This window comes from Bos indicus, chromosome 3 (genome assembly GCF_029378745.1).
Source record: "Bos indicus isolate NIAB-ARS_2022 breed Sahiwal x Tharparkar chromosome 3, NIAB-ARS_B.indTharparkar_mat_pri_1.0, whole genome shotgun sequence".
NCBI lineage: Eukaryota > Metazoa > Chordata > Mammalia > Artiodactyla > Bovidae > Bos > Bos indicus.
In genome coordinates this window covers 28,681,115-28,705,109 of record NC_091762.1, presented here as the reverse complement: position 1 = coordinate 28,705,109, position 23,995 = coordinate 28,681,115, and the positions used below count along the sequence as shown (strand labels likewise).

The window sequence follows — 23,995 nt, the reverse complement described above, 5'->3', positions numbered from 1 at the left end:
CCCAAGACTGCTGCTGCTGCTAAGTCACTTCAGTCGTATCCGACTCTGTGTGACCCCATAGATGGCAGCCCACCAGGCTCCCCCATCCCCGGGATTCTCCGGGCAAGAACACTGGAGTGGGTTTCCATGTCCTTCTCCAATGCATGAAAGTGAAAAGTCAAAGTGAAGTCACTCAGTCGTGTCCGACTCTTCACAACCCCATGGACTGCAGCCAACCAGGCTCCTCCATCCATGGGATTTTCCAGGCAAGAGTACTGGAGTAGGGTGCCATCGCCTTCTCGCAAGACTGACATAGACTATATTAAGGGTTTTTTTTGTTTGTTTGTTTTGAATTTGTTTTTTCTCCTTCTGTGTTTATATTTTTTTAATATTAATAAATATTAATAAAGGATGTATTTACAAGAGTAATTTTATTTTGAAATAGGAGAAAAGGAAAATTCATGCTACAATAATGTCACAGTTTCCAGAGGAAGATGTGAAGTTGTTTGTCTAAACACATTTTATTTGAGATTCAGTATGAATTTTCAATAGGTGGTTTTCAGATAAGAAAGCAGTAATTCAAATGTGATTATGTAAACAAGAGGATCAGAGAGGAATTATCCTGAAGGGTATAAAATGAACCACGAGCTTTTAGTCTGGGTCATTACAACATCAGCTCACCAATGCAAAGTAAGGTAGGTGTCTACCCTGAGAAGGCTTTGTGAAACGAAATGTTGCTATTCCAAATTATTCTTATTTTCATCATTTTAGCAAGTTTTTAAAAATGGCAAATGGTGAGTGATAATTTGCTTTGATAAGCTCTAGAAATACTAATTACTGCTCCAAAATTGTTGAATGGTGGGTGAAGATGAATAAACTACATATGTAAGGATAAGAAAATTTTCTACTGACTTCAAAGAAGAGGAAAAATTGGTCAATTCCCTAATGAAGGCTGATTGCTATTCATGGCCTTCCCTTACTGTTTACATTTGATTTAAATGTTTTAATCAATTGAATAATCTATGTATTAAATCCTGTCAATTACTAATGATTATTTTTGATGATAATGTACTTCTGAGAAAACTTGGAGTAAATTCAGTTTGGGGTACTTGTGGAGGTAATTTACTCTGTATTATTTTAGTTGTAGTTAACCCGCCTTGGATAGTGTCCAAAGCACATATATATACCTTTTGTATACCTCTCTAGAAAAATATATTGCTTTAGCGTGGTTCCTGGATTGTTCATAGGGTGGACAATTGATTCTTTTCATAGCACAGTAGGGGATTTGGAGAAAAAAATTTGTGAAAGAAACTAGAATAGAGAGAAATGTGCTTAGAATAAAGGTAGTAAGAACAAAAAAATGAGAGAAAATGTTGGGTAGGGGACAAAGCAAAGAGAATATCTTGGAATCAGGAAAAATGTTGCAAGTGTAGATGTAGATGATCATGGCACTGAAAAGGGCATCTCATCATTTGTGCCTGAAGTCATGCCTCTGTGCTTAGGTGCTCAATGAATCATTTATGAATACTTTTAAAGGAGGCGATTAAGTTGCAGAGGTTGAGAGTCCAGGTGACGATACAAGAGAAATTGTGGCAGGTCTTATAAGGAGGTATTAACTAACACTGATTTATATACTAAATGTTATATAGTTACACAGTCTTCTGTAGCATTCCAAGTGCTTCATGTGTATTGTTTTATTATGATTTTAGGAAGGAGTATATGGAAAAATGAAAGCACAAATTTCTTAATTTCTTAGTTACACACAATTGCAATAAAATCTGGAAGCATAATTTTAGATCACTATTAGACCAGGGACCTGACACAAATTTATCACATAGAATCATACTCTGTATGTGCTGAAAAGTCCTTCCTTATCATCTTCTGGGTCTCAGTGTTTTTTTTACAGCTGAAGAAATTAAGGCCCAGAAAAATTCTTTGGGTGAAGTTTTACTATTTGCAATAAAGGAGAAAGAATAATTCTTACTTTATTTACTGTTATATAGCAAAGATGATTCAGCACTTTTAATTTTTCTTTTGTTAGCTTGGAGTTTTACATTTAAAAGAGGAACTTCAGAACAATTTAGAGTGTCCATAATGGATATGAGAACAATGAGTAAAAGTTCCAAGACTGTTTTTTAAAAATTCTACAGTTTCAAAAAGGATCAGATGTACTTGTCTCTTTCTGCTTTGCAGATGGGGAAATTAGGCCAGACAGATTCAATATTTTAGTTGATTTCTCATAGACCTATGGGAGATCTTGAAATGTGTTGCTTACCTTCAGAACCAATATTCTCATCACTAGGTTAGCACATATCTATTTTATATAGATCATATGCCTAAAAGTTAAAATACGTGAAATTAATTATTTCCTATGGCAAAAATCCAGTGGTTGGCTGGCTAAATGGGCAAGAACTGTATGATCATGGTGTGTGAGCATTTTATGTCATTTACTCAGTCAATACTTTTAAGATCCTTCAGAGGATTCTCTAAGTCTGTGGCTCTAAAATAATGGAACCAGCTCTACCATAGAGGGAGCTCACATTTGTGAAGCACTGAGAAAACCAGACTCTATGAGCAAGGAATTCTTGTAATTTTGCTCTTGTGCTTTTAACCTGTTCTTTTGCTGTACACAATTTCTGTAATTTTGTTTCTTGGTATTTCATACCAAGAATATGCAAATTTTATTTGAAAGTATTTACCAGAAAACCCTTTTTAGTGGGTGAGTTCACTTCCTTGTCCATATAGAAAAAGTCTTTGATTATTGTGGTGTCAGAGTCATAGTTTCAAGTCTCTGAGCACTTAAAACACTAACTACTTTTTGTAAACATTTGTTCTTATTTATCTTGAGTGGATATCTAGGAGTAGAATTGCTGGGTCATCAGTTAAGTATATGTGTAATTTTATAAGAAACTGTCAAACATTTTCAAAATATTTTTATGTATCATTTTACCATCCCACCAACAGCATATAAAGGTTCTATTTACTCAAAATCATCACCAACACGTGGTGTTATCAGTTAAACAATAGGTATTTTTCTTAATTAGTGTTCATCGTTATCTCTTTCACTAGACTGTCAGCCCTTGAGGTCAAAGACTATAACATCCATTTTATATCTCTCAGTGCCTAGTTAAAATGCTCAATGTATATTTGTCTAGTTCATCTGTAGTTCTCATTCTGCAAATAGGAGACTGGTTGGAATGGCCACTAATCTCTGGAAGCTGACATTTAAAATACCTGTTAGCTTGTTGACTTGTGGTTTCATTTTTTTCTTATGAGTTAATTAAAGACAAAAATTCTTTAACTTGTTAACTGAGGCTGAGTCCATGAGATTTCAATTAATGGAAGTTTTAGTATATGCAGTTTAAAAATGCTATTGGAATATAATTGATAGATTTGAGGAAAATTTGAGAAAAATCTTGATACAGTCTTCTTGATTGAATGAAAGTGAAGGTGACGTCACTCAGTTGTGTCCAACTCTGCGATCCCATTGACTGTAGCCTATCAGGCTCCTCCGTCCATGGGATTTTCCAGGCAAGAAAACTGCAGTGGGTTGCAATTTCCTTCTCCAGGAGATCTTCCCGACCCAGGGATTGAACCTGGGTCTCCTACATCTGAGCCACCAGGGAAGTCATTCCACCATAGTTTGGCCCCAGATTGAATAACAATGTTTAATGAATTATAATTTATTTAATAAAATAATAAAACAAGTTTGTGTTCAAAGCTATTCCATGAAGATATGTATTTTCTTTTCTGACTATGATCCTTGAGAAGGTAAAGAATCCAAATATGCCAAGCCAACTGTACGGTATTTATAAGATGAAAAAAATCTTCTTAATCTTTGAAGTGATCAACTTATATCCCAAAGTCTCAAACTTGATTATCCCCTCTCAGTGGCAAAACTGTCATAACATTATCCAGCTCATTACAATGACCAGTTGATAGTGAACACACTCTTCATCAGGGGGCTCTCATTATTTAGGGCCTGAAATCATACCTCTGTGTTTAGGTGCTCAATGAATCATTTATGAATGATTTTAAAAGAGGCAATTAAGTTGCAGAGGTTGAGAGTCCTCTGATGTCTTCCATGTAGCCAAAACTTATTTTACTTTCCTGGCTAACCTACAGTGGGCCTGTCATCCTTGATTGTGTTACTCTCATTGTGTCAACCTATATTTTTTGCCTCCATAATCTTTTTAAGATAATGAGTTCCATACAACTTCAAGTAAAATAATTTTATTTTTCCACTCTATTTCTTTCAACTTTAAAGGAATATCCCAAGGGTTAAGAAGAGGGGTTTTTAGATTGCTGGGTTTAGCCCCGTAACACCAGTGTAATTTTAATTGACCATTTTTGGACTTTCTCTAGCCTTGTCTTTCTTGACAGACATTGAGTAGAATCATACACAAGATTATTTGCATTATTTGAGCTTATACTCAAGTTTGATCATTCACTTCCTTGATTTCTTTGCCCTTTCTTATTATGACCAATTTGTTGGCCTTTTAAGCTATTGAACCAAAATTTTTAGAAAAGCACGTTTCTGGGAACGCCCTTATTGAAGCCTATTAACTCACTTCTTACAATGATAAAGGCAGGTATTTTGATTGTTTCCAATGAATGAATTATTTTGTACTTAGTTGACTACATGTCCCTGCTACTTTTCTGTTGTAGTGTTTCAGCCTCGCCATTTCACTGGATCTAAGCGGCACTTGCAAGCAGGACTTTCACTCTGTGAGCTTTGTCATGATGGGGTACATGGATCATAGCCACATCTAAGTGTGCACAGAAAGCTTATTGAGAAAATTAACTATTCAAAAACACTAATATAGGGTCTAAGACAAAGTAGGTATTCAATACATACATATATTTATACACACACAAATACACATTATAGCACTTTCCAAACGTCCCTTCTGAATGTTCTAAAGGATACATGTAATATCTTAATCTTATCTTTGATTTAGCATGACTGCTACCTTCCTGATGTCCATGATTTTTGGCCTTGCATGTGGACAAGCAATGTCTTTTTGTATTCCAACTGAGTATATGATGCATGTCGAAAGGAAAGAATGTGCTTACTGCCTAACCATCAACACCACCGTCTGTGCTGGATATTGTATGACACGGGTACGTAGTGCATTTCAGTTCTTTTAGCTGAAAATTAGATAAACCTAGACCCAGTCCTTTTCTATCCAGAAAGAAAATGAGATAAACCACAACCTCATTTCCAAAATCTAATTCTTGTTGGCTCTGTAGAGGTAGAGTGCACAGGTTACAGTGTATACTCAGCACAGTGGACACAGATAACTGTTTGTAACAGCTTTTTCCAAAATTTATTTAAATGGCATATTGGTCGCATGATATAAGATGAAAGAGAGGGAGTGTCACTTTTATCTCAACAGGGTTTAGTGTGGATATATTAAGTTGGCATTGGGAAATGGAACTAAAGAATCCTCCTCGAGTCCTATTTATGACAAAATAATGTTAATTAATTTTTATCTGTTTCCATTACTATATATTTTCTAAAGTCCTATCGCATTATGCTCCTTTTAAATTCTTTCCTCAGGATGTCAACGGCAAGCTGTTTCTTCCCAAATATGCCCTGTCTCAGGATGTCTGTACATACAGAGACTTCATGTACAAGACTGCAGAAATACCAGGATGCCCACGCCATGTTACTCCTTATTTCTCCTACCCGGTAGCTATAAGCTGTAAGTGTGGCAAGTGTAATACTGACTATAGTGATTGTATACATGAGGCCATCAAAACAAACTACTGTACCAAACCCCAGAAGTCCTATATGGTGGGATTTTCTATCTAATTTTAATAGTAATGTAATTTGCAATTTGGTTAAATGTATTTACCTAGAATAAAACTAATAAAATATTGACATATTTCACAACACCTTGTGTACATTTGAGTACTATTTCATCCATATCCTACCCATTCATGCATTAGAGAGCTTAAGGGCTTTAGAAGAAAAGGGGAGTGAAAGAGCATTTCCAGCTCATATGAAGGATGATTTCCACATGAAAGGGCAGAGTGGTAAAATGAAGAACAGGGACATGAGTTACTAATGAAAGCCAGTCTTAAGTAGACTCTTTTAACAGAGGGCCATGAGGTTCATCTTAGCCTATTAATAGAAAATGAATATGGGAAAGCTACAGAGTAGTGTTATCAGGCCCTGAAGTAACACATGGCATCAGTATACTGGAGACACCTACTTCCAAAGGCTGAAACAAGACTGGAGCAGAGGGGAAGAGTAAGGAATATGTGAAATTTGCAATATAGTACTTTATCCTGTCATTCAAATGCACAAGATAAAACTTCACCAAAACTCAGTAAACAGTATATTCTAATCTATTTAATTACTCTGGTGGGCCTACTGACTTATGAAAGCTATACTCCAAAAGCTTAGATAAGAGGCCATGATCATTTTACATGTAGAAGTCTAAATCCTTTGTAGTCTTTCAGGTAATTTGAGACATTTTTCAGCAACTTGTGCTGTTTGGGCTTTTGATGTCATGAAAAACTAGTATAATTATGAAAGATTTTAGAAATAGTGTTAGAGTGTGAAGGGATTTCATTGAGAGGAATCATCTTAAATTCTAACCTAAACCTTCAATATGGAAACACTGTTTTCCAGTAAATTTGCTTAGTAAGTGTTTTGTTTTTCTTTTCCTTTCTTAAGTACTCTTTCATGAGAGTTTGATTTCAATAGCTGTGTGAAGTGACAGACCTAGTCCCCTGCAGACCTGACCTCAGAAGGATGACTTATCCTGTATTTTCCATTTCTCTCTATCCAAATTTTGGATAGAGAATTTGCCACTGGGTGAAAACCATTGTCAGCAGGGTCAGTTGTCTTTGCTATATCCCACAGTCACTGGTTGCATTAATGTGGGCATCATGTAAATACCTGCAGGCTGACAGTGTCTGAGGGGATGCTAAGGCAGTGCAGATGGATTAGTACCCAAACCCATGCTCCGCCGCCAAGGACACAGTAGTTGTACATTTATATGCAAAGTCAGGAATCCAAATTATTCTTACCTTAATATCTGAAGTTGATATTAGGATGAGCTCCAAATATTAATCTGGGTCTTCGGGTTCTCGTATTGCTTGATGACATGAACACTTAAAGCTGCAGGATTATAACATTCCCTCTGAATCTGTATATTGAATATAGATATTTGATTAATGAGTAAAAAGTCTAATGTTTAAACCTAACTGGTACTAATCACATAAGACTTTCACAGAATCTGAAAAATGTTTTTCAAGAACTTGAACTGTGGAAAGGCTATGAGGTTCAGAGAGAGCCCTTATAAATATTCAAGCTCAGAAGACTTTTTTTTAAATTAATTACTTTATTTTAATTGGAGGCTAATTACTTTACAATATTGTAGTGGTTTTTGCCATACATTGAGATGAATCAACCACGGGCGCACATGTGTTCCCCATCCAGAAACCCCCTCCCGCCTCCCTCCCCATTCCATCCCCCAGGGTCATCCCAGTGCACCAGCCCTGAGCACCCTGTCTCATACATCAAACCTGGACCAGCAATCCACTTCACATATGATAATATTCACATTTCAACGCTACCCTCTCAAATCATCCCACCCTTGCCTTCTCCCACAGAGTCCAAAAGACTGTTCTTTACATCTGTGTCTCTTTTGTTGTCTTGCATATAGGGTCATCACTACCATCTTTCTAAATTTCATATATATGCATTAGTATACTATATTGGTGTTTTTCTTTCTGACTTACTTCACTCTGTATAATAGGCTCCAGTTTCATCCACTTCATTAGAACTGATTCAAATGCATTCTTCTTAATGGCTGAGTAATTCTCCATTGTGTATATGTACCACAGCTTTCTTATCCATTTGCCTGCCAATGGACGTCTATGTTGCTTCCATGTCCTGGCTATTGTAAACAGTGCTGCGGTGAACATTGGGGTACACGTGTCTCTTTCAATTCTGGTTTCCTCAGTGTGTATGCCCAGCAGTGGAATTGCTGGGTAGTATGGCAGTTCTATTTCCAGTTTTTTAAGGAATCTCCACACTGTTCTCCCTAGTGGCTGTACTAGTTTGCATTCCCACTGACAGTGTAAGAGGGTTTCTTTTTCTCTACACCCTTTCCAACATTTATTGTTTGTAGACTTTTTGATAGCAGCCATTTTGACTTGCATGAGATGGTACCTCATAGTGGTTTTGATTTGCATTTCACTGATAATGAGTGATGTTGAGCAGTTTTCATGTGTTTGTTAGCCATCTGTATGTCTTCTTTGGAGAAATGTCTGTTTAATTCTTTGGCCCATTTTTTGTTTGGGTCGTTTGTTTTTCTGGAATTGAGCTGCAGGAGTTGCTTGTATATTTTTGAGATGAATTCTTTGTCAGTTGCTTCATTTGCTATTATTTTCTCCCATTCTGAAGGCTGTCTTTTCACCTTGCTTATAGTTTCCTTTGTTGTGTAAAAGCTTTTAAGTTTAATTAGGTCCCATTTGTTTATTTTTGCTTTTATTTCCATTACTCTGAGAGGTGGGTCATAGAGGATCCTGCTGTGATTTATGTCAGAGAGTGTTTTGCCTATGTTTTCCTCTAGGAGTTTTATAGTTTCTGATCTTACGTTTAGATCTTTAATCCATTTTGAGTTTATTTTTGTCTATGGTGTTAGTGTTCTAGTTTCATTCTTTTACAAGTGGTTGACCAGTTTTCCCAGAACCACTTTTTAAAGAGATTGTCTTTTCTCCATTGTATATTCTTGCCTCCTTTGTCAAAGATAAGGTGTCCATAGGTGCATGGATTTATCTCTAGGCTTTCTATTTTGTTCCGTTGATCTATATTTCTGTCTTTGTGCCAGTACCATACTGTCTTGATGACTGTGGCTTTGTAGTAGAGCCTGAAGTCAGGCAGGTTGATTCCTCCAGTTCCATTCTTCTTTCTCAAGATAACTTTGGCTATTCGACGCTTTTTGTATTTCCATACAAATTGTGTAATTATTTGTTCTAGTTCTCTGAAAAATACTGTTGGTAGCTTGATAGGGATTGCATTGAATCTATGATTGCTTTGGGTAGTATACTCATTTTCATTATATTGATTTTTTCCAATCCATGAACATGGTATATTTCTCCATCTATTTGTGTCATCTTTGATTTCTTTCATCAGTGTTTTATAGTTTTCTATATATAGGTCTTTTGCTTCTTTAGGTAAATTTATTCCTAAGTATTTTATTCTTTTCATTGCAATGGTGAATGGAATTGTTTCCTTAATTTCTCTTTCTGATTTCTATATTGTTAGTGTATAGGAATGCAAAGGATTTCTGTGTGTTAATTTTATATCCTGCAACTTTACTATATTCATTGATTAGCTCTAGTAATTTTCTGGTGGAGTCTTTAGGGTTTTCTATGTAGAGGATCATGTCATCTGCAAACAGTGAGAGTTTTACTTCTTCAGAAGACATTTGTCATGTGGGCTTTCTCCTTCATTAAGGAGGCTAGGCCTGGACATGGGTATAGTGGCCTGTACCACCATGGAATCTTACAGTGGGTGCATCAGAGACAACTTGTTTCCTTCCACTGAAGGCAATCCATTTGGGTTAGACACATATATGTTGTATTAAACTACTTTTGAAAATGGAGTTGTCCAAGCAAAGAATCCTTGAAAAGAGCTTTGGAATTGGCATGACCCACAATTTACCTCAACTGGATCCATAAACTTGAGTATATGGAAATGCTGTTTTGGAAAGTATTAGTATTCTTTGGGTTTAGAAGTGAGACAATAAATAGAGAACTTAGAACAAATAAGAAATAAATAACAAATGAGCATAAATGAGAAACTGAAGAATAATTGCTTGTGTGAGAAGAGAAAGATGGAAATTTGGGAACATGTTCTGAATTGGTCTCTAATTCAATCTCAAGTTTGAAGGAGTCAGTTTTTGGCAGAGGATATTTGAGATTCAATTCCTTAAAAAGAGTCCCTCTTGTTTCTCATTTGACTTTGCAATATAAAGAGTTCTTTCATAACCTAATGGATTTGGAATCAGTGCAATAATCTTTGCATTTCTAATGGCCAAACTCTTTAGAAGTAAGTGAATGTACCAAGATGATATATTGTCAGGTAATAGTGTGATGATTCCTGATATAAGGAAATTCAAGTAATACAAGTTCTCTTTTAGAGGAAATGTACCTCAACATAATAAATGTCATATATACAAGCCCATAGAAAACATCATACCAATGAAAACGTTTTCTCTAAGATGAAGAACAAGACAAGAATATTCACTCTCACCATAGTATTGGAAGTCCTAGCCAGAGCAAGTAGGCAAGAAAAAGATAAAAGATGTCCAAATTGGAAATGAAAATGGTCACTGCATGACACTATATATAGAAAACCCTAAAGACTTCTGAAACATGTATAATATCATGTATTAAATGAGTTGCCAGTCCAGGTTTGATGCACGATACTGGATGCTTGGGGCTGGTGCACTGGGACGACCCAGAGGGATGGTATGGGGAGGGAGGCGGGAGGAGGGTTCAGGATGGGGAACACATGTATACCTGTGGTAGATTCATTTTGATATTTGGCAAAACTAATACAATATTGTAAAATTTAAAAATAAAATTAAAAAAAAGATTTCATCAAAAAACTGTGAGAACTAATAAATGAATTCAGTAAAATTTCAGGATACAAAATCATGCATAGAAATTGGTTGCATTTCTATACATTAGTAATAAAGTAACAGAGAAATTAATAAAACCATCCTATTTACAATTGCATCAAAAATAATAAAATACCCAGGAGGTAAAAGTCCAGTACACTGAAAACTATAGGACATTGATTAAAGAAACTGAAGAAGACCCAAATAAATGGGAAGATATTCTGTGCTCATGGACTAGAAGAATTAATGTTGTTAAAGTAAATTTCCATACTACCCAAAATGATCTACATAATTCAATTCAATCTTTATCAAAATTCCAATGCTAGTTTTTACAAAACTAGAACAAACAATTCTAAAATTTGTATGGAACCACAAGAGACCTCAAATAAACAAAGCAAATTTGAGAAAGAAGAACAAAGCTGGAGCATCATCCTCCCTGATTTCAAACTATATTGCAAATCTATAGTTATCAAGACAGTATGGTATTGGCATTAAAAAAGACAATCAATTGAACAGAATAGAGCACCTAGAATAAAACCATGCATGTATGGTCAATTAATATACAACAAAGAAGCCAAAATTATACAATGTGGAAAGAATAGTCTCTTTAATAAATGGTGTTGAGAAAACTGGACATCAATCTGCAAAAGAATGAAACTGAACTACTTTGTTACAGCATATACAAAAATCAACTTAAAATGAATGAAAGACTTAAAGGTAAGACCCGATTCCATAAGACTCATAAAAGAGAATGTAGGCAGTATGCTCTTTGATGTTGGCTTTAGCAATATTTTTTCAATCTGTCTCATCAGACAATGGAAACAAAAGCAAAAATGAACTACATAAAACTAAAAATCTTCTGCACAGCAAAGGAAACTATCAACAAGATAGAAAGACAACCTACTAAATAGGAGAAGGTATTTGCAAACAATATATCCCAAGGGGTTAATATCCCAAATAAACAAATACTCATATAACTCAACATCAAAAAGATACATAAGCAATCTGATTAAAAAATGAGCAGAGGACCTCAATAGACAGTTTTTCCAAAAAATACATACAGATGGCCAACAGATACATGAAAAAATGTACAGTGTCACTAGTCTTTGGGAAATGCAAATAAAAACCACAATGAGATAGCATCTAACACCCGTTAAATGGCTATTATCAAAAAGAAAACAAATAGCAAGGAGAAAAGGAAACCCTTGTACACTGTTGGTGGGTTATAAATTGGAGCCACCATGGAAGACTGTATGGAGTTTCCATTAAAAAATTGAAAATAGAGCTACCATATGATCCAACAATTCCACATTTGGATATTTATCTAAAGAAAATGAAAACACTAACTGGAAAAGATATATGCACCTCTATGTTCATTCCTGCACTATTTATAATAGTCAAGATTGTAGCATCGTTGAAAACAACTAAGTGGCCATGGATGGATAAAGTTTTAGTAGATGTATATAATAGACCACTGCTCAGCAGAGAAGGAAGTCTTCCCGTTTTTGACAACATGGATGGACCCTGAATGTACTACAAGTGAAAAATTCTGATGGAGAAAGACAAATACCATTTGATTTCACTTATATGTAGCAAAAACCCCCAAATAAGCCCAGAGAAAAAGATAACAGATAGGTGGTTGCCAGAAGAGGAGGGTGGGGGTGGGGTGGGTAGATGAAATAGATGAAGGGAGTCAAAAGGAACAAACCCCCAGTTATAAAATAAACAAGTCATAGGGGTGTACAGCATGGTGACTGTAGTTAATAATAGTGTTGCACAGTTGAAAGTTACTGAGAGTAAATCTTAAAAATTCTCATCACTAGAAAAAAATTCTTTAACAATTTATGATGACAGATATTACCTAGACTTATTGTGGTGATCATTTTGAAATATTTACAGGTATTGAATCATTAATTCATATACCTGAAAGTAATATATGTCAATTATACCTCAATTTTTTAAAAGTTTATTTTTTTCTGTATGAGATTGCCTCCTTTACTGAGCAGCAAGTCTGAGTTTAAGTGCAATAAAAATTCTTTTTTTGTGTGGTATCTTTCACTCTACTTTTAATGTTAAGTATTAAGTTCTTCCCTACCCTCTCGTTTCTCCTGGCCAATTTCTATTTAGCTTTTAACACAGCTATGTCTCACTTTCTCTACTTCTATTACTTTTTACTTGACTCATTTGTATGGGTTCTTCAGGACTCAGTTTGGTGTCCTTAAAATTCAGGAAGCCTCTCTCCTCTGACCATCCTCTCCAAGGCTGAGTGGATCCACTCTGGGTTAACGATAATCATAGCACTTACCTCATGGTAATTATACTTTCCTGTTTTCCACTCTAACCTCCTTGAGGGCAGAGACTTGCTTTGTTCATATTAGCATATCAGCAGTCTCATACAGAGTTTTTTCAAGTGTACAAAATAGTAGTTCCAAAACAAAGTAAAAAAATAATTCTAATGTTAGAGTGGGTTGCAAAGAAATAGAGGAAAACAACAGAATGGAAGAGACTAGAGATCTCTTCAAGAAAATTAGAGATATCAAGGGAACATTTCACGCAAAGATGGGCTCAATAAAGGACAGAAATGGTACGTACCTAACAGAAGCAGAAGATATTAAGAAGAGGTGGCAAGAATACACAGAAGAACTGTACAAAAAAAGATCTTCCCAACCCACACCCACATGGTGTGATCACTCACACTCACCTAGAGCCAGACATCCTGGAATGTGAAGTCAAGTGGGCCTTAGGCAGCATCACTATGAACAAAGCTAATAGAGGTGATGGAATTCCAGTTGAGCAATTTCAAATCCTGAAAGATGATGCCGTGAAAGTGCTGCACTCAATATGCCAGCAAATTTGGAAAAGTCAGCAGTGGCCACAGGACTGGAAAAGGTCAGTTTTCATTCCAGTCCCAAAGAAAAGCAATGCCAAAGAATGCTCAAACTACCGCACAGTTGCACTCATCTCACATGCTAGCAAAATAATGCTTAAAATTCTCCAAGCCAGGCTTCAGCAATATGTGAACCGTGAACTTCCAGATGTTCAAGCTGGTTTTAGAAAAGGCAGAGGAACCAGAGATCAAATTGACAACATCCACTGGATCATCGAAAAAGCAAGAGAGTTCCAGAAAAACATCTATTTCTGCTTTATTGACTATGCCAAAGCCTTTGACTGTGTGGATCACAACAAACTGTGGAAAATTCTGAAGGAGATGGGAATACCAGACCACCTGACCTGCCTCTTGAGAAACCTATATGCAGGTCAGGAAGCAACAGTTAGAACTGGACATGGAACAACAGACTGGTTCCAAATAAGAAAAGGAGTATGTCAAGGCTGTATATTGTCACCCTGCTTATTTAACTTATATGCAGAGTACATCATGAGAAATTCTGGGCTGGATGAAGCACAGGCTGGAATCAAGATTGCCAGGAGAAATATCAATAACCTCAGATATGCAGATGACACCACCCTAATGGTAGAAAGTGAAGAAGAACTAAAGAGCTTCTTGATGAAAGTGAAAGAGGAGAGTGAAAAAGGTGGCTTAAAGCTCAACATTCAGAAAACTAAGATCATGGCATTGGGTCTCATCACTTCATGGCAAATAGATGGGGAAACAGTGGAAATAGTGGCTGACTATTTTTCTGGGCTCCAAAATCACTGAAGATGGTGATTGCAGCCATGAAATTAAAAGATGCTTACTCCTTGGAAGGAAAGTTATGACCAACCTAGACAGCATATTAAAAAGCAGAGACATTACTTTGTCAACAAAGGTCCATCTAGTCAAGGTTATGGTTTTTCCAGTAGTCATGTATGGATGTGAGAGTTGGCCTATAAACAAAGGTGAGTAATGAAGAATTGATGCTTTTGAACTGTGGTGTTGGAGAAGACTCTTGAGAGTACCTTGGACTGCAAGGACATCCAACCAGTCCATCCCAAAGGAGATCAGTCCTGGATGTACATTTGAAGGACTGATGTTGAAGCTGAAACTCCAATACTTTGGCCACCTGATGCGAAGAGCTGACTCATTGGAAAAGACCCTGATGCTGGGAAAGATTGAGGGCAGGAGGAGAAGGGGACACCAGAGGATGAGATGGTTGGATGGCATCACTGACTCAATGGACATGGGTCTGGGTAGAGTCCGGCAGGTGGTGATGGACAGGGAGGCCTGGCGTGCTGAGGTTCATGGGGTCACAAAGAGTTGGACATGACTGAGCGACTGAACTGAACTGAACTGAACTGAAGAGTGGGTTGCATCTTACACGACAGAGAGACCCAGAGAAAAATACAGGAACTCTAGCTATGGCTCTTGATATATAGTTGTTAAATTAGAATTGGGAAATATATCAAAAACTATTCATTAATTCAACAGATGAATGTGTTCAAATAGGTATTTGTCATTTGTGGAAGTATCTTTCAGTTTAGTTCAGTTCAGTTCAGTTGCTCAGTCGTGTCTGACTCTTTGCGACCCCATGAATCGCAGCACGCCAGGCCTCCCTGTCCATCACCATCTCCCGGAGTTCACTCAAACTCACGTCCATCAAGTCAGTGATGCCATCCAGCCATCTCATCCTCTGTCGTCCCCTTTTCCTCCTGCTCCCAATCCCTCCCAGCATCAGAGTCTTTTCCAATGAGTCAACTCTTCGCATGAGGTGGCCAAAGTACTGGAGTTTCAGCTTTAGCATCATTCCTTCCAAAGAGCACCCAGGGCTGATCTCCTTTAGAATGGACTGGTTGGATATCCTTGCAGTCCAAGGGACTCTCAGGAGTCTTCTCCAACACCACAGTTCAAAAGCATCAATTCTTTGGCGCTCAGCTTTCTTCACAGTCCAACTCTCACATCCATACATGACCACAGGAAAAACCATAGCCTTGACTAGATGGACCTTTGTTGGCAAAGTAATGTCTCTGCTTTTGAATATGCTATCTAGGTTGGCCATAACTTTCCTTCCAAGGAGTAAGAATGTTTTAATTAGTTATACACAATTATGCATGTTTCAATTATATTAGGTTGGTGCAAAAGTAATTGCAGTTTTTGCATTGTTGACATTTGTCATTTGATATTGGAATACCTTCTTAAAAAATGTGATTATGTTAAAACATCATTTTAATGCACATTTCTCGTGCTATGTTTTTTCCTAATGATTTATTACTTGGTCTTTATTTTAGGCTAGGGAAACAACGTTAGACAAAAAGCAAATTAGAGTGATTTTCTTATTTGAGTTCAAAATGGATTGTAAAGCAGTAGACAGCTTACAACACCAACAATACCTTTGGCCCAGGAACTGCTAATGAATATACAGTGCAGTGGTGGTTCAAGAAGTTTTGCAAAGGAGATGAGAGCCTTGAAGATGAGGAGCATAGTGGCTGGCCATCAAAAGTTGACAATGACCAACTCAGAGCCATTATCGAAGCTGATCCTCTTAAAACTTCACAAGAAGTTCCCCAAGAATTCAACATCAGTCAGTCTATGGTCTTTTGGCATTTGAATCAAATTGGAAAGGTGAAAAAGCTTGATAAGTGGGTGCCTGATGAACTGACTGAAATTTTTAAAAAATTGTCATTTTGAAGTGTTGTCTTTTCTTATTCTACACAATGACAAACCATTTCTTGATCAGATTGTGATATGTGATGAAAAGTGTATTTTATTTGACAACTGCTGATGACCAGCTCAGTGGTTGGACCAAGAAGAAGCTCCAAAGCACTTCCCAAAACCAAACTTGCACCAAAAAAAGGTCATGGTCCCTAATTGGTGTTGTGCTGCAGATCTGATCCGCTACAGCTTTCTGAATCCCAGCAAAACCATTACATCTGAGAAGTATGCTTAGCAAACTGATGAGATGCACTGAAGACTGCAATGCCTGCACCTGATATTGGTCAAAAGAATGGGTCCAATTCTTCTCCATGACAATGCCCGACCACATGTCACACAACCAACACTTCAAAAGTTGAATGAGTTGGGCTGCCTCATCAGCCATATTTACCTGATCTCTTGCCAACTACTTCTTCAAGCATCTTGACAACCAGCAGCAAGCAGAAAATGCTTTCCAAGAATTCGTCGAATCCCGAAGCACAGATTTTTACACTACAGGAATAAACAAACTTAATTCTCATTGGCAAAAATGTGTTGATGGTAATAGTTCCTATTTTGATTAATAAAGATATGTTTGAGTGAATTATAATGGTTTAAAATTCACATCCGAAATCATAATTACTTTCATGCCAACCTAATAATTAACAAAACTCATAAACATAATAATTATAACAATAGGTAATATTTATCAATGTCAGGTATGCTAGGCACTTTGCTAATTATACCTTTTAATTTAATTTAAATTTCTTCTATTTAATATAAGTAAAACCATCATAAGTTATACAGGACAAAAACAAAACAACATCAAAATTTTGGAAGTGTTACTGGCATATTAGCTAAAAACTTTGTGAAATCAGCATAGATTTTGCTTTGCAGCTTTCTGGACATATTACTTCTATTCTTCAATGTGTTTCATGTCCCTAGGAGACAGCCATCTGAATAGTGGACTCCTGAAATGTATTTAGTCATCCTTGTTAAAATGAGAATATCAACAAAATGATTAATAACAACATGTTGCATTGGTGTAGTCTTTTTACCTTTCAAAGGACACCCACATGCAATACCTCACAGGTACATCTTATAGAAAAAAGAGTCATGTTGAAAGAAAATAGAAACCTTTTGTCTCTCTTAAAATATGCGTGTGTATGCTATGTCCCATCAGTTACCTGTGACTCTTTGTGACCCTATGGACTGTAGCGCACCAGGCTCCTCTTGATTCTTCAGGCAAGAATAATGGAGTGGGTTGCCATGCCCTCCTCCAGAGGATCTTCCTGACTCAGGGATTGAACCTCTGTCTCCTGTGGCTCCTGCATTGCAGGTGGATTCTTTACTGCTGAGCCACTAGGGAAGCCCATCTTAAAATATACCTTGACACAAATTTGATTTTGATGAGCCCAAACTAAGATGATGTAGTTAAGCAACTAACTTCAAAGGCCCGTTAGTGCTCCCTCCTATGGGTAGGGAAAATGGGGTTGCTGAAATCAAGGGCCTGGTGGTCAAGAGCATTAAAAGGGAGCAATGTGCAATTTTACAGGTTGTATTTTGGATAATAAAGGAGCTACTCTGGGGAAGAGAAATGTAATTTAGGTCAAACAGTATTAATTGAAATAGAACTATATATGATAACTTTGTGAGAGTGTTGTTTTTAAGTACAGCTCTCACTTCAGTTCAGTTTAGTTCAGTCACTCAGTCATATCCAACTCTTTGCGACCCCATGGACTGCAGCACGCCAGGTTTCCCTGTCCATCACCAACTCCTGGAGCTTTCTCAAACTCATGTTCACCAAGTTGGTGATGCCATCCAACCATCTCATCCTCTGTTGTCTCCTTCTTCTCCTGCCTTCAATCTTTCCCAGCATCAGGGTCTTTTCAAATGAGTTGGTTCTTTGCATCAGGTGGCCAAAGTATTGGAGTTTTAGCTTCAGCATCAGTCCTTCCAATGAGTACTTAGGACTGATTTCCCTTAGGATTGACTAGTTAGATCTCCTTGCAGTCCAAGGGACTCTCAAGAGTCTTCTCCAACACCACAGTTCAAAAGCATCAATTCTTTGGTGCTCAGCTTTCTTTATAGTCCAACTCTCATATCCATACATGACTACTGGAAAAACCATAGCTTTGACTAGACAGAACTTTGTTGGCAAAGTAATATCTCTGCTTTTTAATATGCTGTCTAGGCTGGTCATAGCTTTTCTTCCAAGGAGCAAGCATCTTAATTTCATGGCTATAGCCACTATCTGCAGTGATTTTGGAGCCCAAGAAAATAAAGTCTGTCACTGTTTCCACTGTTTCCCCATCTATTTGCCATGAAGTGATGGGACTGGATGCCATGATCTTAGTTTTTTGAATGTTGAGTTTTAAACCAACTTTTTCACTCTCCTCTTTCACTTTCATCAAGAAGCTCTTTAATTCTTAGCTTTCTGCTGTAACAGTGGTGTCATCTGCATATCTGAGGTTATTGATATTTCTCCCGGCAATCTTGATTCCAACTTGTGCTTCATCTGGCCTGGCATTTCACATGATGTACTCTGCATATAAGTTAAATAAGCAGGGTGACAATATACATCCTTAATGTACTCCTTTCCCAATTTGGAACCAGTCTGTTGTTCCATGTCCCACTCTAACTGCTGCTTCTTGACCTGCATACAGATTTCTAAGAAGGCAGGTAAGGTGGTCTGGTATTCCCATCCCTTTAAGAATTTTCCAGTTTGTTGTGATCCATAGTTTCCACTAATAACACTATGGAAAGGTTACTACTCTTTCCTTTTTTCATCAATTGTTTGGGTTGATTTATATTAATAGTTAGACATTTAGATAAGTTGCATGAAGGTATGGATAAATATATAATGGAATTTTAAGATAATCAAACAAGCAATTGCAGTACATAGAAAATTTAATTTTGAAATAACTTAAAATATTTCATCAAGATGCTTTGATTCAGTGTCTGGGTACCATGCATTTAAGAAAATGTTTGGGTCTGATCTCATATTAGTTCAGGTAAACAAATATAACCAAAAACTTATATATGTGCATATATATTTGTACACATATATGTATACATGTTTTTATATATATACATGTATACATATATTCAAGTTATGCATATATATTCTATATATAGAGAGAGTCAAGATATATATGTATGTAAGTCTACTCTCACTCAGAGGTTAAATTCTCTACTTTTACTCACGGCACATATTTTAGAAAAATTACTCCCCAAAGGTGCACTTTAATCATATATGGAACAAATCTCTACTCTTCCACTTTTAACTAGACTTCTTTAAGGTTAATTCAGATATAGAATGAAACTCACTTTTGTTGAATCCCAGAGGAATCTGAGCTGGAAGAAACCTAAGTATACCCTGGGGCTTATTTCTTGTCTTTAGGCAGACAAATGAAGTAAAGCCACCAAGAGAGATGGACTGCTTGTTCTTTACTTTCAGAGCTCTATTTCTCAACTACCAGGACAGAAACATCTATTTCATGAAGTGATTTTCTTAAAATAATCTTTTTGTTACCTATGGACACAGCGAAGTAACCATGCACAATTAAATTTTTAGCTTGCCTCCAACTGGACTTTTTTTCTAGAAATCTTCCTCCATGGTTATTAGCAGTAGCAAGTATGGCAGGAGAAACACGGTTCTCCAAGGGAGTGAGATTATTTCAAACGGATAGGCCTTTTCAGCAAAATGTTTTGTGAAAGTTTCTTGAAGTGTACACTTTCCTTTAGTGCAGACCCAAAGACTTGTGTTCTCACACGAGTATAAACTTATTTGGGGGTTTCAAAAGTCCCCCATACTTTCATTTTTGTATGGCCTTTTAAAATGTAAATTTAAAAAAATCTATGTTTTACTAGATGCAGCAAGTTGTTAAAAATGTACATACATGTCAATTTAGATTATAAATTTGGGATTACAACGAAGCATCAAGACCATAAAGAACACAAACATTTTAATTTTATAAAGAGACTTGCACAGAAGGAACATGTTTCTGTTGTGTGTGTATTTTTATTTCCTTAGCTTGTCTCTGTTGTGTGCACAAAACTAGGAGAGGATGTTTTCCTCTATTTTGGTTTAGCTAAGGATGCTCATGATATAATCTATTTTACGTGGTGAAAACTTGTAGTTCTTAATCTATAAAGAAGAATTCTCTAGGTGAATAAATAAGAAAGATAGAAAAAATTAGGAAAATATGTAAACTCAAGTTATGAGGTATTTCAAAGATACAGTGCCAGTAAAAATTTTCTTTCCCACAATTTGCACCTGCCAGATCTCTTGCTTTAGTCTTTCTATGCTTCCATCTGAAGAAACACAGAAAAGTTTGAGATCAAAGCCCTTTTGCGGATGTGAGGGTGGCAGTGGTTCAGAGAAGAGTCAGAACAGGAAAGTTATAAAGCAATATTTAAATGTCTTTATATAAGAACAAAAATATTTCCTTAAAAAGTTGTTAAAAGGTTTTCCTTTTAGTCCTGAAAACACTCAGTTTCATAGAGCATGTGATTGTCTGTGACACTCTTTCCAGAGTGAGGTTTTTTTTTTTTTAATACTAGGAAAGTATGACTTATTCAAATTAGATTTTCCATGCTATATTTAGTTTTACAGGTGTATTTAATCCTAAATTCTGGAGAGATTACATATATAAAAATAAATCCCAGGAAACCCGTACACCTAACCCAAACACAGTCGCTTTTACCACTGCACCATGATCTCTCAATCTCTGTGGCTTATTGCTTCCATAAGTTAGAAATCCCTGAATTCTCTATATCTTACTTCCTATGGCTAGAGTCTGAGAAACTGACCTACTATCATTTTTCTTCTAAACAACCAAGTTTCTTTTTTCAAAGCTTTTTGATCTTTTTCTTAGAGTTAAATATGCTCACATACCAAGATTCAGGAATTCCCAGCAACCAGATTTCATTATGCATATACCAGAAACACACAGATCACACATGAACATGCTCTCAGTCAGCATACATAGGCATTCATTAAAGGTGCAAACCAGTCTTGAGCCAAACACACATACATGTGCAAATGTACAGTTAACAGCAAATTATTTTAGATCCTAATGTCCTTTGAATATTAAAAATGAGCCAGGAGACAGCCCCTGTGACATTTGTATACTCTAGATTACACTTTTCATGTAGAAGTAGCTTCATATCACATCTCGTGAATTTCGTATCGCACAGCAAAGGACCATGCTGAATACCATGCCAAAGATCTGAAACAGAAGAAACCACTTGTTAATGACTTTCAAATGATGAATACTGATTTTAAAAAAAGGCCAGCAAACTGCCTGCATGTTTAACTCAAGTTAACAAGTAATTATAACCAATAATTACTGGTTATAAGTGGCACTTTTATGTGTGATACATCATTATGGCTACCGGGTAAGACTTTCATTAACTGCTTAAAATACATTCCTATTTTATTATTTTAAAAATAACAAGACTCTGCTCTAAGAAAAGGCATCTATTTCTAGCTTATAGGACTGTTCTTAATAATTATAAAAGACTTAATACACTACCGGTTTTGGAATTTTATATTTCAGGTTAACCCCAGGTCTCATTTTTATTTTTACTTTGGATAATGTGTTTGTAACCATTTGTTGTTTAAATACACTTGTGGTCTAAATAGTTTTCTATTTCTGGCAAAGCTTTGAATTTTTGCAACACTGACCACATATTAAAAAATGGAGCATTTGGGGACTTTCCTAGTAATCCAGTGGTCAATACTCCAGGCTTCCACTGCAGGGGGCGTGGGTTCATTCCCTGATCTGAGAGCTACGATTAAGATCCTGCATGACATACAGCATGGCAAAAAAAAAAAAAAAAAAAGCCACTGATTCATTCAAGAAGTGGAGCATCTCTTCATTTCCAGTCCATTTTTAATTGCAAATGATTCTTAATAAAGCATCATTATTTAACTCAATAGTTTCACCAAAGCATAAACTGAGGTGTGTGAACTATGGCATTACTGACATCTTTTATGTCTTGGATAATTCTTTGAGAAGCTAAATATCTGGCAAAATCAATAGCTACTTAAATGGTTTGAACAGAAGGATGCCAAAACATCATTTTTGTCCTCAATAACTTCTACAATTTTGTAGAGTCTATGAAACACTATGTGTAGGTGTGATATTTATAAACTGCTACCAATGTTTGTTCAAAGAAATTAGTATCATAACTCTCTCTCTCCTCAATCTCATCCTACATCAGACTAAGATCTATAAATGCTGGATTTAAAAAGGCACAGTTAAAAATAAATAAATCAATAAAAAGGCACGTGTTATCAGTTTTTGGAAGGGAAAAGATAAACTTAAGGGAATAACCAGGATCGGGACTCCAAGCTTCTGACAGAATTCAGCAGCAGGGTGTGGCAGGGGAGACACCTAATGGCCATTTTGTTAACTGATTATATGGTAAAACTTACCTTATGAAGAAAAGAATTAAAGAAGGAACTTTAGGGGTGCTGAGTCAAGATGGCCAACATTCCCACCAACAGTGTAAGAGGGTTCCCTTTTCTCCACACCCTCTCCAGCATTTATTATTTGTAGACTTTTGGATCGCAGCCATTCTGACTGGTGTGAAATGGTACCTCATAGTGGTTTTGATTTGCATTTCTCTGATAATGAGTGATGTTGAGCATCTTTTCATGTGTTTGTTAGCCATCTGTATGTCTTCTTTGGAGAAATATATACTAATGCATATATATGGAATTTAGAAAGATGGTAACAATAACCCGGTGTACGAGACAGCAAAAGAGACACTGATGTATAGAACAGTCTTATGGACTCTGTGGGAGAGGGAAAGGGTGGGAAGATTTGGGAGAATGGCAATGAAACATGTAAAATATCATGTAGGAAATGAGTTGCCAGTCCAGGTTCGATGCACGATGCTGGATGCTTGGGGCTGGTGCACTGGGACGGCCCAGAGGGATGGTATGGGGAGGGAGGAGGGAGGAGGGTTCGGGATGGGGAACACATGTATACCTGTGGCGGATTCATTTTGATATTTGGCAAAACTAATACAATTATGTAAAGTTTAAAAATAAAATAAAATTAGAAAAAAAAAAAAAGAAAAAGAAAAACCATAAAAAAAAAAAAGATGGCCAACAGAGGGCATTCCCCCTTTTCCGTGGCTGTGAGGCTGGGTGCAACCCCTACGTAAGCCACACTGTACCCTCAGAGAGAAACTTCTTCAGTCTCTCCGTGCCACTGTCGTGAGTCAGGGGTGACCACTTTCAGAATGGGCAATCCTTGAGACTGTAAAATTGTTGGCAGGGTCTATTTGATACTTCTGTTAATGCAGATCTTTTTCAAATCTTCTGCCTCAGAACTGTCCTAGGGAAGCCACAGACTAGTCATCAGGCTAGCCCCAGGGTGGGTGGGGAGGGCCCTGAGAGAGGTCCCCAGATAGGGATGTGTTCAGCATAGTATTTTCACCCATTGCCCCAGCCCTCTGTGCTCTAAATACAAGAAAGGAGCAAAGATGACTGTGTGTCCCCTGAGAACTGCCAATTCATTAATTTCCTCACAATTCCATTGCCCTTGCCTTAGCTTAGACTATGAATTAATCTACATAGGAGGACTAGAGGGTAAGTCTATCTTGTCTGCTCAGTTGTTCAGTCATGCCTGATTCTTTGTGACCCTATGGCCCACCAGGCTCCTCTGTCCATGGGATTTTCCAGGCAAGACTACTGGAGTGGGTTGCCATTTCCTCCTCCAAGGGATCTTCCTGACCCACGGATTGAACCCACATCTCCTGTGTCTCCTGCATTGGCAGGTGG

At 36.9% G+C, this 23,995-nt stretch overlaps 2 protein-coding genes across 2 annotated transcripts in view; one reads left to right on the top strand and one right to left on the bottom strand.

Moving 5' to 3' along the window:
* The first annotated feature begins 568 nt into the window (after positions 1–568).
* On the top strand, positions 569–5,880 carry TSHB (thyroid stimulating hormone subunit beta). The gene is made up of 3 exons (XM_019956750.2): positions 569–674; positions 4,941–5,103; positions 5,543–5,880. The coding sequence occupies exons 1-3, from the start codon at positions 616–618 to the stop codon at positions 5,795–5,797; spliced, it is 477 nt and encodes a 158-aa protein (XP_019812309.2). The 5' UTR covers positions 569–615; the 3' UTR covers positions 5,798–5,880.
* Positions 5,881–19,086: 13,206 nt separating this feature from the next.
* The window catches only part of TSPAN2 (tetraspanin 2), a 41,551-nt gene continuing 36,642 nt past the window's right edge, over positions 19,087–23,995 (bottom strand). The window contains exon 8 of the mRNA XM_019956748.2: positions 19,087–21,428. Within this exon, the coding sequence (XP_019812307.1) occupies positions 21,363–21,428 (66 nt within the window). The 3' untranslated portion in view covers positions 19,087–21,362. The remainder of the gene's footprint in view (positions 21,429–23,995) is intronic.

Bases quoted from the DNA above. Each gene is read 5' to 3' on its own strand.
- TSHB (XM_019956750.2), top strand. From the start codon at position 616: ATGAACCACGAGCTTTTAGTCTGGGTCATTACAACATCAGCTCACCAA. The intron at 675-4,940 runs GTAGGTGTCTAC...TCTTTGATTTAG, and splicing joins GCTCACCAATGCAAAGTAAG to CATGACTGCTACCTTCCTGA. The intron at 5,104-5,542 runs GTACGTAGTGCA...TTCTTTCCTCAG, and splicing joins CTGGATATTGTATGACACGG to GATGTCAACGGCAAGCTGTT.